This window comes from Monomorium pharaonis, chromosome 1 (assembly GCF_013373865.1).
Source record: "Monomorium pharaonis isolate MP-MQ-018 chromosome 1, ASM1337386v2, whole genome shotgun sequence".
NCBI classification, from domain to species: domain Eukaryota; kingdom Metazoa; phylum Arthropoda; class Insecta; order Hymenoptera; family Formicidae; genus Monomorium; species Monomorium pharaonis.
Window position 1 is genome coordinate 20,727,165 of NC_050467.1, and position 13,734 is coordinate 20,740,898.

A 13,734-nucleotide genomic window follows, 5' to 3' on the forward strand; every position below is an offset into this window, starting at 1 on the left:
TCTCTCTCTCTCTCTCTCTCTCTCTCTCTCTCCTCTCTCCCTCTCTCTTTCTCTCTCTCTCTCTCTCTCGCTCTCTCTCTCGCTCTCTCATTCGTGCTCGTACTCTTTAACTATGTACTTTCTAACTTTTTTCTTTTTCTCTTTTATTTACTCTCTCTCTCTCTCTCTCTCTCTCTCTCTCTCTCTCTCTCTCTCTCTCTCTTTTTCTCTCTCTCATCCACACCCACACACCCACACACATACACAAACTCTTTCACTTCTATTCTCCTATCATTTCTCACTCTTACTTTTTCGTTACAATTTCTCACATTATCTTACTACATGAATTCTAATCGATCTGAATCTACCTTCACCATGACTCAACCTCCACTGTGGCATAGTAGTAAAGATATAAAAACTGCATAATAATTTAAGTCCTAAATTCTACATGTATTACGATTCTTAGCATATCAGCACCGACGAAGTAATTGCAAAATTAGGTTAATGCTTTTTATTGATCTAATTATCAATGTCTCACTCATTACCAGATAAATTTAAATTACTACAAATATAAACTGTTATCTATAATCGAATACAAACTGTTAGATTAATAAAATAGAGGCAAATATCACTTTTTATTTTGTCTTCTTTTCTTACATTTTCTCGTTTCCTTTTCGTTCTATCGAAAATATTATCCTTTTGCATAAAAACAAACTGTAACAAGTAATTTCAAATTGAATGCGAGGTTGAGCCAGGCTGTAGATACAGTTATCCTGATGCTAATTAATATTCGAAAGAAAGGATAAGCCAGGCCGTGCGATGATAGTGGTAGCGATCACTGTGCCTGCGAACCGAAATATGTAAATAAAGATAGTCTTTTTGAAAATTTCGAGCATCCCATCTTAGGTAATAAGCATCAAATAATTTTAAAATAATGCATTAATAAAAGGTTTTACTATATAAATCATAATTAAATTTATTCCAATTGATAATATAATTCTAAAATATTTAGTTGAAATTGTCGCACTTTATACTTTGAAATAATTATTTAATTTGTTGGATTGCCATAAAAAATAACATAAATAAATGTATAAAAACATAGTACATTATATATTTAACATGTTACTTTATAAAAATAAAGAAAGAATAGAAAGGTACTCTCCAGAGGGATACTCGAGCTGAATTAGATAAAGTGCAAGAAGCATAATGCATGCAATGTCTACATTTCGCATTCCATATTCATGCAAGTCAAGATCTATATTGAGAGTAGGCTATTATAGCTTTTCATATATCAATATTATATTTATGATGTCCATGTGATTGGTTCTTTTAATTTTATTATGTTACGTTCTTTTTTTGTTAACTTTCCATTGGCTGATATTACAGATTTTGTATTGTTAGCTGCAGGTTAAAGTTCAATACACGCTGGACAAATTTACACGGGGATATTTACATGTTCATAACTTCGCAGCTTTTAACTCATGGTTGTAAATTGTGAATATCCGTGTATAAATTTGTTCTCTTAGATCCTGTGATCAAACATGAAACTTTGTAACTCTCTCTCTCTCTCTCTCTCTCTCTTGTAATAAAAAAATGATTAGCAAAATAAACGGGAAGCCAATTGCAATTTATCCTGATGGCGATATATTTTCCACGTTTCATCTCTCTTTTATTGTTTTATCGGTACCGTTACTAAGAACTCGTGTTCTCTCTCAATTGAGGATGGTTTCGGTGGCTGGTTTTCAAGCAACTTTCAAAGTGGTATCTCGCTTGACATGCAGTGATATAATGCGAACTCGGTTTTTCGGAAAGAGATATTTGTGCGAAAGCGAGCTAACTTTCCTCACCAAAATATCTCCTTCGATGCGATAGACGAGCAATGGTACGTGACTTTTACTCCACTCTATGTGCGATATATACAAAAGATTCACTAAACAACTAGAACTACACGTGATATGTATATCTTCTTAAGCGTATATTGTATATATATGGACGACCGTTTTACTGGCATTGCAAACAGCTGCAGATTAATGACTGAAAGCCGAAATCGATATAGCGTGTACAATATGGTACGCTATCCTAAATTGTTCGTATTTTCTCTGATAATAGTCATTTAAAGATCTTTTATCTGTTATTGTTAAATGTGTAACTTATTTCAAAGTTATACGGAAATACTGTGCTAAAACGCTTACGTGTATATTTTAGTGTAATTGTTCTTTTAGAATATGAAAGCTAGATAAATGTGTGATTAAACTTGAAAACCGGAAACATTATGATGCTAATTGGTTTATTTTTGCCTACTCGTTGGAAGAGATTTTTGTGGATCATTAAATTAAAGCGATGGCGGAAAGGAATTAAATCGAATTTACAATCAGACACTCGCTCATTAATTCATTTTGGTTTATTTCAATTCTACTGTACTTTAACATAGTCTATTAGTCCTGATGATCAGAAAACTTATCCTTTTATATCTAATAATTGTAATTTCTCGAAAGTATAAGATCTCTTAACTTTAAACTAATATGTTCTATAATATTATGAATGTTTTATATCATAATACAATTATTAAGCCGAAATTATTTAAAAAACAAACTTGTACCCTTTCAGAAAGGATTTCTGATACTAAGACAAAAAATATTCTTGACATATTTAATCTTATTACAACCTTATGTAATATAAAAATAAAATAAGATTAAGATTAAATCAGAAATTTCTATCTTCAGATCGGTCTATTCTTAAATCCAAAATATCCTTAGATTGTCATAAATTTACTAAATTATTCTAAGAAAATTAATAAGATAGCATCAAAAATCATTTTATTCTAGATTTAAGAACTTTCCATTTAAGAATAAAATATTCCTTCTTTGATAATAAATATGATTGGTGCTACATCGATCCTATTTTATGATAGATCGAAGAGTAATAGCATGAGGTCCAGAAATTTTTTCTGTGGGTGTATTGTTTAATTCCATCATCTAAAGTTTAACAATCCTAAAAATAATTAAACTTGTGTAAAAAATAAAAAGATATGTACAGTAGGAATATTAATATAAGGTGGCATGTGATTTTATATAATAATGTTTTTAATAAACATATAAAACTAAAAAAAATTTTTAATTTTAGTATGTTTCATATAAAATTTTTTCTATTTATTTTATAATAAATAATAAAAAAAGGAAAAACAAACAACAGAATTCATTTGAAAATTTCAGATTAGAGTTTTTAGCGAGCTTTTAAATTAAGCTAGTCATTCTCAATTCTGAGACTTCAAGTTGTCAAGTTCAGAAATTGTTCTTGAAGCAAAAAGAACGCATTAAAAGCGGTGCTGAGTTGAAATGCATTCGCTACGCTTGCCCGAAGCCATCCCTGATCTCTTTTCAAATATTCTAGTTTTTTAAATAATAATTTCATTTTTAGCGATGGCGCGCGCGCACTTGCGGATGTGTGTGTGTGTGTGTGCGCGTGTGTATGAGTGGGTATGTGCGCGCTTGTACGCCAATGTGCTTGTGTGCAGTGTGCACTTTCTTACGTGTGCATTCTGTGCAGAAAGCAAAATGGTCGAGGTGTATTTTTCTGGACAACAACTACGATAAGTATCATATTTCACTTCACTGCCATGAACCACAACTTTTTGCAACATAACTAAATCTCGACAATCTCCTATAACCACATGTCGAGCGGGGAAAGCGAGCCTCTTGCTCCATCAATGTCTGGTGTTTAAAAATTTACTCCGTTAGTAAAAATGCAATAGCGTGCTAACGGATTAAAAATTGTATTACCAAGATAATTATGTAAAGAAATACATAATGTAATTGTTTAGCGAAACATGATGTCTAATTATACATAATATCATGTGTGTCTTACGAATATTTTAGCAACACCAAACATCGTTAAAAATATCTAAAAAAAATTGAAGTAACTTTGGCTTCCTCAGTTTCTATTAATATCTCTCGAAATTCGGTACAAGATAATAAAAACAATATATAAAGTTTTTGTTATTTCTCGCTATTACTTATGTGTATCTATTAGACATGCGTACTACAAACATTCTCCACACAATTATACAATCACGGTTGCCACGAAGCATTTTCGTCAGTGAGAAAATCGATGCATTCTTCGCAACTAGCCAAAAAATACATCTATTTATATAGTAGAGATGGGTAAGATGTTGTCATTGTTTGACGAATACTTACCATTTTATTTATTTTATTATAATTTCAAATAATATACATATATAAATAATGTAATGGATATTCTGTTCTCTCTTTGCCTTTTACCCAACTCTGTTAAAAAAACACAAGCTTTAACGCACAAGCATATTTAATCCCAATAGTAATCTGTATTTCATACACAGCACTATTTTCCTCATTCATTAATTATTAATTTTTCGATTATTCATTATTTTATTGTTTTGTTATGGGAATGAATAATTTTTTCAGCTGAATTAGCAACGGAGAAATTGTAGATCAATAACGCGCATTTATGATATTTGGGACAGTTTATTATTAGTCTCACAGAGAGAAAATAATTTTTAGTTTGCAATATAATCTAAGAAAACGCAAGTTTTTATTTGTATACGTTGTGTGTAATTATTGTAAATAATGCTGGTATAAATTACTGAAATTAGCATATCGCGGTTGCTCCCATTAACCTCGCAATATCGTTAACTCAAGCCAAAATATTATATCGAATATATGTATGTGTGTAGCTAATTATATCACATGTGTTATTGTAGCCATGTTTACTGTTTCACCCGGGCAAAATTGTTCCTGGTGAAGCGTACCATGTTCTGTCGTTCAATCTTTCGGATGATACATCAAGTATCAAGTTTACGAGGTTTTTTAAGATCACCGACAATATATATATATATATATATATGTATATATGTATGTATATATGTACTATGCGCACTCTTCTGCCGACACATGCCTTCGATATCCTTTTGATATCGAATCGAGTTTTCACGTGCAACATTTACAAGCCAATACCGGCACTGACGAAATTGCTTTTGGACGTAACAGAGGCAAGATGCAAAGGTATGTAAAAAGCGAAACACTCCGGTGTTAGCCAACGAACATCACACAAACAAGTACGACGCACACTTGCACGCGTGTACAGAAGGGATAGATAAAGTAATGGTTACCTGGAACTGTTGCATCGGGTAGGCCATCATTTGTGCCGGTGGCGGTGGTGGCGGGGGTGCGGCTTGCACCCCTGGGGGTGCCGTGACCGTCGTGGCGTGGTGTGGTGGTAACTGTGGTCCCCCAGGTAATCCCTGACCCCATCCTGCCGCTGTACCAGCAGCATGGACAGCACCCATTCCCATTCTATTTTAAAAAATATATAATTGTCAAATTTTGCAATTGTAAAAATGCATTCGCATTTTGTTCGATATAATATTAACGCTTCTTTTAAAACACAAGAATATTATATAATTTTTGTTATAATTAATTTATAAATTAATAAATGTTTGAAAACTTATATTTTGTATTGTCGGCTATAAGATAATTTTATTAAAAATGACACACACACACACACACAAGCATATTATTATAATAATAAAGCTCTAAAATAAATATTAAAAAATTGTGAGATAAATTTATCAATATATAATCAATATGTAATATACGCTTTTGTATAATTATAAATAATTATATGTTCTCAATGCAAAATTAATGTGCATTAAAAAAATTTTTTAACTGTTTTAATTGTTTAATTGTTTGTTTACAATTCACTGATGCCGCAAAGAGAGAGATGGAGGGATACATTTATGTTATATTTAAATTTCCAATTATTTAAAATTTCGTCGTTGAAAGCTTGATTTTTGGAAAAGAGAGAAAACGTATCTTGCGTGAAAAGCTTACCCCATATATTGCGCCTGTTGATATCCGGCAAACTGTCCATAGGTGTAACCCTGCATGCCTTGAAGAAAGCCCCCAGCTTGCATTTGTGTCGCTGTCGTAGGATAAGATTGGGGCGGATACCAGTATCCTAGTTGTCCAGCACCGCCGACGCCACCGACGCCTCCGACACCCGCGACGCCCGCCGCCGCCGCGGCGGCAGCTGCCGCCGCCGCGTAGTATGGGTACGTCGCCGACGATAACGCCTGAAAGAGCACAAAGATCAATGAAATAGAAAAGAGCAAGAACATTGTCTGGATTTTATGCTTAACGATGTCGATAGGGTCAGGAATGGTAATTTCGTTCCGTCGAAGATTTGTGTGGTCGTTCACTTGAAATGGGCGACGCGAGAATTTCAACGCGATCATTTCATTGCTGTCACGTAAATTATTTTTTATTATTTCGCTGTTCCTCGCGTGAACTCATTCATTATTTTATGGCGCGCAATGTGAAATCAGATCAAATTATTCTATTATCCGAATTACTCATAAAATAATATATTCCGCAAAATATACAATTTGTTTTTTTATACAAGTGCAATTAAGCTGTATGATATGAGAAAATGTATTGCTTTTCTATTTTACAATAATTTCTTGCCGAATATCTAAATTTCTTTTTCTAAGCTTATAATATCAGATTGGAAAACGATATTGAGAAAATGCTATTATCATTATCGAATAGAATATTTAAATTGCATTGATTTTTCGATAGTTTTGCTTCTAAGAGATTTACGGAAGAAATAATGTGCAACTATTATGCTCTTCATTAAAGCGGTACGATGAACCAGGATATCACGCAAACTAGTTCGATTCCGTTGAATACGAGAACAGGGTATGGCAGGATACGTACTAACGTGATATCTCGGCTCCCCAGGGAGAAGCGCGTTATGGGAATAGAGATCAATTAGAGCGATGTCACGGGCCGAGTAGCAGTGGATGGATGCACGGAAGTACTACCGAGGAGTGCGAGAGGGTTTGGGAAGTACTTCGGGTACCATTCCCAGATCGGGCGTACCTACCCATCCTAACGGAGCTAATTGCTAAGAGACCCGGCCCGACACACTTCGAAGAGAGGCACCTGAATAGACCGGAATCTTGCCCGATTCCCTGTTCTCTCTCTGTTTCCGTCTTTACTCTTTCACCGGACTTTTAGGTCATATACTGATATATCGACAGAGACACTTTATTCGCGCGAAATCGGAAGGAACCGATCGTCATCGAATCTGATAACTACTTCCTTCTTTGGGCCCTCTTGCTTCTTTGAGACAGAAGTATTTATTATTCAGTTTCGGTGATACGCCCAACAACGGCAAATTTTACGTTTATACCGAGGAATCTGTCGCTCTGCATTCATCGCTTTGATACACGCCGACATTAGAGATTAGATTTGATATTAATGTCAACATATACAATTCTCTTTCAAATAACTCTAACTTTCTGCAATGTAGTCGCTTGTGATTCATATTTACTGGTGCACGTAAAGCCACTGCTTTTATTTTTCATACATTGCATCTCGAGGAAAATCGGCGCCAATGCTTATTCACATGAAATAAAACAGAAAAGTTCTCTGGTTTGATACGAGCCACGATGTAAATGTTGGAGAACACGGAAGGCGGAATTTCACGTCGAAACTGTCCTTCTGGCAGAGCGGATAAAAGGAAAAGATGGAGAGCGTTTACCTGTCCAGTTTGTTGAGCATTATTAGGATCTCCACTCTCCTTGCCCCAACTGCACTTTACCGTTTGGCCGTTGATGTCTGTGTTGTGTACTGCTACGATGGCGTGCGTAGCTGACTCTTTCGTAGAAAACCTGAAATCGAAAGAGAAGAGAATTCAAGTCTTTTGTTAGGACGTGTCCTTCGACGTCAATGTTGGTATTGGTGTGGTGCGATGGTATGTACAAAAAGAAAAATCTCCGGAGCAATACGGTACTCTTTCCACAAGTTAAACCAGACCTTATTATAGTAGCTTAACGAAATGGTCTCTGCGACTAGTGCAGTTTAATTTATGCGAGTTTACTGCGCGCACGAATGAGCACAGTAATTGTGAATCTCGACGAATCTAGATTACTGCAGATAGGTATTCGATGTTAAATTCTACACACTGGTTATGCAGGTTTAATTTCTAGTTTGCTAAATCAGTATTGTTTTGATGACTAAATGTATATTACAATATTTGACGTAGGAAATTTAAAATATAATGTCGTGTTTTTATAACAAATTTAAAAAATTAGGAACGCGTAAAAGAGAGAACAAAATATTTCAATTACATCGAATTTGTCTATAATCTAATAGTTCTGTTGTGCTTCAAAAGATCTATATGTGTTTCTATTTCGAAACGAAAAGTGCAAAAATATTATTAATTCTATGCACAATACTCTTCAATTATTCAACGTACGGGATCTATCACTTTTCGATAAACTGATTAAGTTTGTATTGAACGGCGAGAACTTTTGAAGAAACTGATTAGAGCATTCGGCAGCAAGGTGACAGGGAATTATTGAATTTATCGAGGATTAGGTCACTTTTAACGTTCTCGTTGGAGATTGCACAATGGCAACTTCGTCCATGAGTTTGCCCCTTCCTATCTATCGAGCTTCCATCCACAATCGTTGAGTAGGACGAACGATGGTCATCGTCAGCAACGTCCTCTCCTCCCCTCTCACCCGTACCTCCAGCGATAACCAGCGGCAGATAAGATTCTTTCTTTCATCCGAGAAGAAAAGACCTTCCCTTATCCACCCTCCCGCCTTACTTTCTCGCTGTACCTTGTCGTAAGTCCATACGTCATCGCGAGATATTCGTTTCCGGGTTCCGCGCTATGGAAGAACGGAGGGAGGAAGAGCAATTAGACGGAAGATATCTGAACGACGGACATTGTCCAAGGGTGACGGAATTGTGGCAGACATACGAAAACGGTAGAGGCCATTGCATCGGATAAAGAAAGACAAGGATATCGAGCAGCGAGCACGAGGGAGAATACGGGATAGAGAGTAGAAGATACGTAAGAGAGGGTTTTTTGTGTCCTTCTTTCACCCCTGCTTCCCCTCTAGGCTTTTGCCTCATCCTCTCTCTTATCGTTCGTTCTAGAGCAACCGTCCCACTCTCTTGCCAGTCTTTTTTGAGGTAGGTCACGGATCTCTTGTTGTCGTTAGGGCAGAAGCTGAATTCGCTTTTGGCAGATATAAATGCTCAACTGATTTCTTGAATTATTACGTTCTTTCTTCTTTGACTTGAAAATATTGGTACGGATATGATCTTCTGTATTTATTGAATATAATTTTTATTTGTAATCTGCATTAATTTCTATTTTCATAAATAAAATTATTCACATTATAAAATATGATTTTTATTAAAGAATTTTTAACAGTTCTTTATTTATTTTTTTGAAATATAAATAAAGTTGATTTCATCAGTATGGGAAGTTGAACTGAAATATATGATCTGTGTGAATGTAATGGGTAGATTAATGAAATGGCCACGATTCGAGCTTGATGAGTCCGACATGCTGCCATTGACCCGACATGTTCTCGCGTTTCGTGCCATAAATCACAAGCGACGGTGGTATTGATGCACCATTCATGCGATTTCCTAATATTTCGTAAAATTTCATTTGATGACTCGCATTACGCTGGTACCAATCATCGCACATAATTTTGTTAAAGTAAAATTTCCTCAAGTCTTGCTATAACCATTATATTATACGCTCAAAATCCAATCACTTTATGCAAATGTATCCTTTGTATACATACGATGATTCCACCTGGTTGGCCTTAGGCCAGATTGTCGATTCTGTGATAAATTTATCCGAACAGTCGGTGTAAGCATATCATCAGCCATGCATAATATATGTACAATAATTTAGCAGAATGGCTTCAGGGTGATTGATAGAATGAATTAAATAATGGGTTTCAATAAGAATGGCATAACTTTCCCTGATAATCAATTACAAAAGTAATAATATCTTTCGAGATAAAGACATATTTTATTTATTATTTTATTTTATACAAGACATACGCTAGATATAAAAACATACATTTATTAACTGAAATTATATAGAAACTGAAAAAAAATAAAAATAATTACATATTTTTGTTCTATATTTTGCGAAATTTTTTACATTCTCATAGTGAGAATGAATGAGCATTTCAAGAAACGAGGATAAGTACAAAGTTGTACTTAAGTTATTATTACAACATAGCGTTAGACATAAATTAAAATTGGAATTAATTTACAATAACGTACGATAATAATATATTAAGTTTTTGTTCTAGATTTCTTTTTTTTATAAGGCAGTAAAAGCTTCGGTAATTAACGAACTTTGATTATATAATCAGTGAAATGGTTTCAAGGGTTTCATACTAAAGTTCCGTTTAATTCCGTTTAATTCTTCACGAGAATTGGCCTTAAGTGTTCTTTGTGGAGTCTGGTGATCGATAAATCATTTTGTAATTTAAACGGCAATAGAGTAAAACGACTTTTAATTACGACAATTCATTAAGATATAGAGAAATAATTCGTGAACTTTACATTCACATTTATTAAAAAAAAAAACTTATAGTAAAGAAGAAAATTGTGTATGTGTATATTTTTTATGTAATAAAAAATAGATAAAGTTATTTTAAACACACACACGCACATTTTTTTAAGAAATAGATAGACTACTTCAGGTAGCGTAGATTATTAAAACTACTAAACTATGTAGATTACTAAATGCATAGAATGTGCATATTTCTGTTTTAGAAGTAAAGCAGATTAGACAAGAAATATTGATTTAGGTCAACAAGATTAAAGTATTGTTAGTCGATTTTAATTATTTTCGTAAACATACAATTATACAGATCGTGCAAGAAGTTAATGAATTGATCAACACGATCTGCAAACTGCGAACCTACGAATATCGTGTTAACTTTATAACAAAAAAACTAGAGCACAGTTATAATTCTCCATGACACCATTACATATTATATCTATATCATATTGATAGAGAGAGAAAAGAAAGTCGCTAATTTTGGCGATTAATAGCCTTTTTATATTTCAATATCCTTTATTTCTTGGAAATTAAATAGTGCATTGTATTAATAAAACATAATTTGCTTAGATAATTAATCCATAATTCAGTTTTTCTATCTAAAATTTATATCAAATCTAAAAACTAATCTAATCTAATCTAATCTAATTTTATATAATGTCATACTACATGTTGCGACTTGCAAAACACCAACAGTTATTTGTATAATCAACCAAAAATATTTTACAAGTAAAAGTTTTGTAAAGATCTTTATATACACACAGAAAAAAAAGTAATATAGCCAATAACATATGTAATTGCGGGCTGTCAACTACATAAAATACTCAATACAATAATATTTACTGTTAATGCAAGTACAATGTTGATACTGTAATAGCATATATTATTGTATTGAGTATATCTGCAGTTGGCAGCTCGCAACTATATATCTTATTGGATATATTGCATTTTTTTCAGTGCATTAACTTGTAAATATTTTGAACAAACAATTCACGTCAAAGGAAAAGAACTAAAATTGTGTCAATTTTAGAGCCCTTTTATTTTTTGTTTCGTTGCAGAACTAATTTTATCATTAATTATTACAAAATAGAAAAAAGTATTATAAGAATTACTGCATCATCTGATAAAAGACATTTTCTAATTACACTTATGTTTTCAAAATTTCAATTTTATTTAAGAAAGATTCCACTTCAAAAACAAAGTGGTATGTTAGTATTAGTATTAATTAGTGAATTTTCTTTCCCTCTTCCATACACAAATAAAAATATGTCACATAAATTTAAGCTTTTCAATAATAAACATAAATTTGAATTTTAGGAAATATTTTCTAGAACTTCTTTTATTATAAAGAATTATTAATAAGTAATACCGATTTATTAAGCATCGATGGGTAAATCTGAACATGTTATATATATCATAAATATATTTTAATATAAATAATAAAATATATATTTACCTGATAAAGGCATAGCCTTTGTCCTTAAATACTCGAATTTCTTGAATGGATCCGAAGGGCGAAAATGTTTTCTGCATGAGTTCTTCCGTTAAACCATTGGTCAAACCGCCGCAGTATACCGTGCAGTTGGTCGGACTACTTTGGTTGTAAACTTCATCGAACGTCAACGGTTTCGCATTCGCTGTGAAACAAAAGAATGATACACTTTAATCTTTGTTTATATAATCTTGAGAGGTCTAAGAAAACTGGTTCAAGCGTTAATAATCGCAGCTACGAACTTTCGAATATCAATTGTTACATTTTTGTGTTATCTCTTTCTTAAACTTAATTTCTTTCAGAACAAAATTTATAAATATAGTGACGAAATACAGTGATAAATATTTATAAATTTTGTATGGAATTTTTATATATTGCAATGTAATATAAAACAGTTTACTACGAAAGCTCAATTATGACTTGAGCCAACGAGATTTATACTGCGTTTTTTTTTTAGATTATATTTGCTACTTTGTTGATGTTGATTCTGTTTACACCAGGAGATTAATTACTCTTAGTAAATATAAAATTTGAAATTATGTAGAGAAGTTTAATAAGTTTACTTTAGATATATATATAAAACCCACGATTACAAGCTGTTTTAATCAATCAATTTTCCTCAATTGCGCTGAATTCAAAACTCTATTAATTACATCAAAATTCTGAAAATGGGATGTTGTCTTCATAGATGTTATTACACGTAAAGTATTAGTAACAATGTTGTAAATTACGACAACAAAATTATTTCTTGATCAGGAAAACGTTTCGGAAATATTAGCTGCCGTGCCCCTATCGTAGCGTTTATTTCGTTATTAATCAATGCAGTCATGCTGCTGAACGCATAACTCCTGCTCGTTTATAGTCATGATTGGCATATAAAAAATGAGCAGCGTTGCAGCGGAGAGTTACGCGGGCATTCATCAAAAAACGATCAGCGTACGGCGTAATGATTATTCCGTTTGCGACATCCAACGACGATCGGATATGAGTCCGATAGCAATATAAGAAACAACACGCACATGGAGCCTTGGGAAAGCCATTATTGAAAGTATCTACTTCCCTCAACGCGATAGATCTCTCATGTATCCTTTACCTCTTCTTTCGTCCCCTCCCCTTTTCTTCCCCCGCGGCATTACTTTTACTGATACTACGAAAGAGGTCAACCGGGTTTCACAGTGTGGTTGGAGCGGAACGCGAGAGCTGCTCGAGATATCGAACGCCAATGCCAAAGAGGTTGAATCCCGTCAGCTAAGTTTACGATCGTACGGGGGCTTAGCCTATACGGTAGAAACAGGCTACGGGTGTAAACGCGACCGGTAAACCACGGCCTGTAATTGCCTCGTTCAGGGATGGACTGTTCTCAGAACGGCAGAACGTCCCGTTAAGAACTTACCGAGGGACGTTCTCTTCTTTTCTCAAAGCTCGGCATTATCTCTTTATTGCCTGGTGAACGTTATTCTCAGTATTCCTGGAATGTCGGCGCAGCTTGCTCTTGCCGCCGCCGCCGCTGCCGCCGTCTATGGTCGGCTTTAAAAAATTTTGTTTGTTCTAGAATGCTTATTTCGCAAAAAAAGAGATTGAAATATCTGCACTTCTGGCGCTTACGAAGTCGTGAACTTTTTACGGTTCTACCTTCTTTGAGCGTCGGTCATTTCGCAAGTTAATAGCTAAGAATTATTATATGACAAAAATGTAACGAATCAATGCGTTATCGCGACACGATAGTTAATTAATGCGATATCATCCCATGAGTCATATGAATCATTGTGAAATTTATTCATCACAAAAAGGATATTTTCAAAATAAAAACATAATTTTTTCTAAGCATTTCTAAC

The 13,734-nt window shown here is 33.9% G+C and overlaps 1 protein-coding gene across 7 annotated transcripts in view; it reads right to left on the reverse strand.

Moving 5' to 3' along the window:
• LOC105834520 (nucleolysin TIAR) overlaps positions 1-13,734 on the reverse strand; it is a 532,534-nt gene that overhangs the window by 14,366 nt on the left and 504,434 nt on the right. For 6 of the 7 annotated variants that reach the window (XM_036295522.1, XM_036295524.1, XM_036295523.1 and 3 more), the window contains 4 exons: positions 11,864-12,044; positions 7,558-7,687; positions 5,844-6,085; positions 5,123-5,306 (listed from right to left, as the gene is read on the reverse strand). In XM_036295522.1, the coding sequence (XP_036151415.1) occupies positions 5,123-5,306; positions 5,844-6,085; positions 7,558-7,687; positions 11,864-12,044 (737 nt within the window). Of the gene's footprint in view, positions 1-16; positions 824-5,122; positions 5,307-5,843; positions 6,086-7,557; positions 7,688-11,863; positions 12,045-13,734 lie in introns of those variants that run through there. The other variant, XM_036295529.1, reaches the window with a different exon arrangement.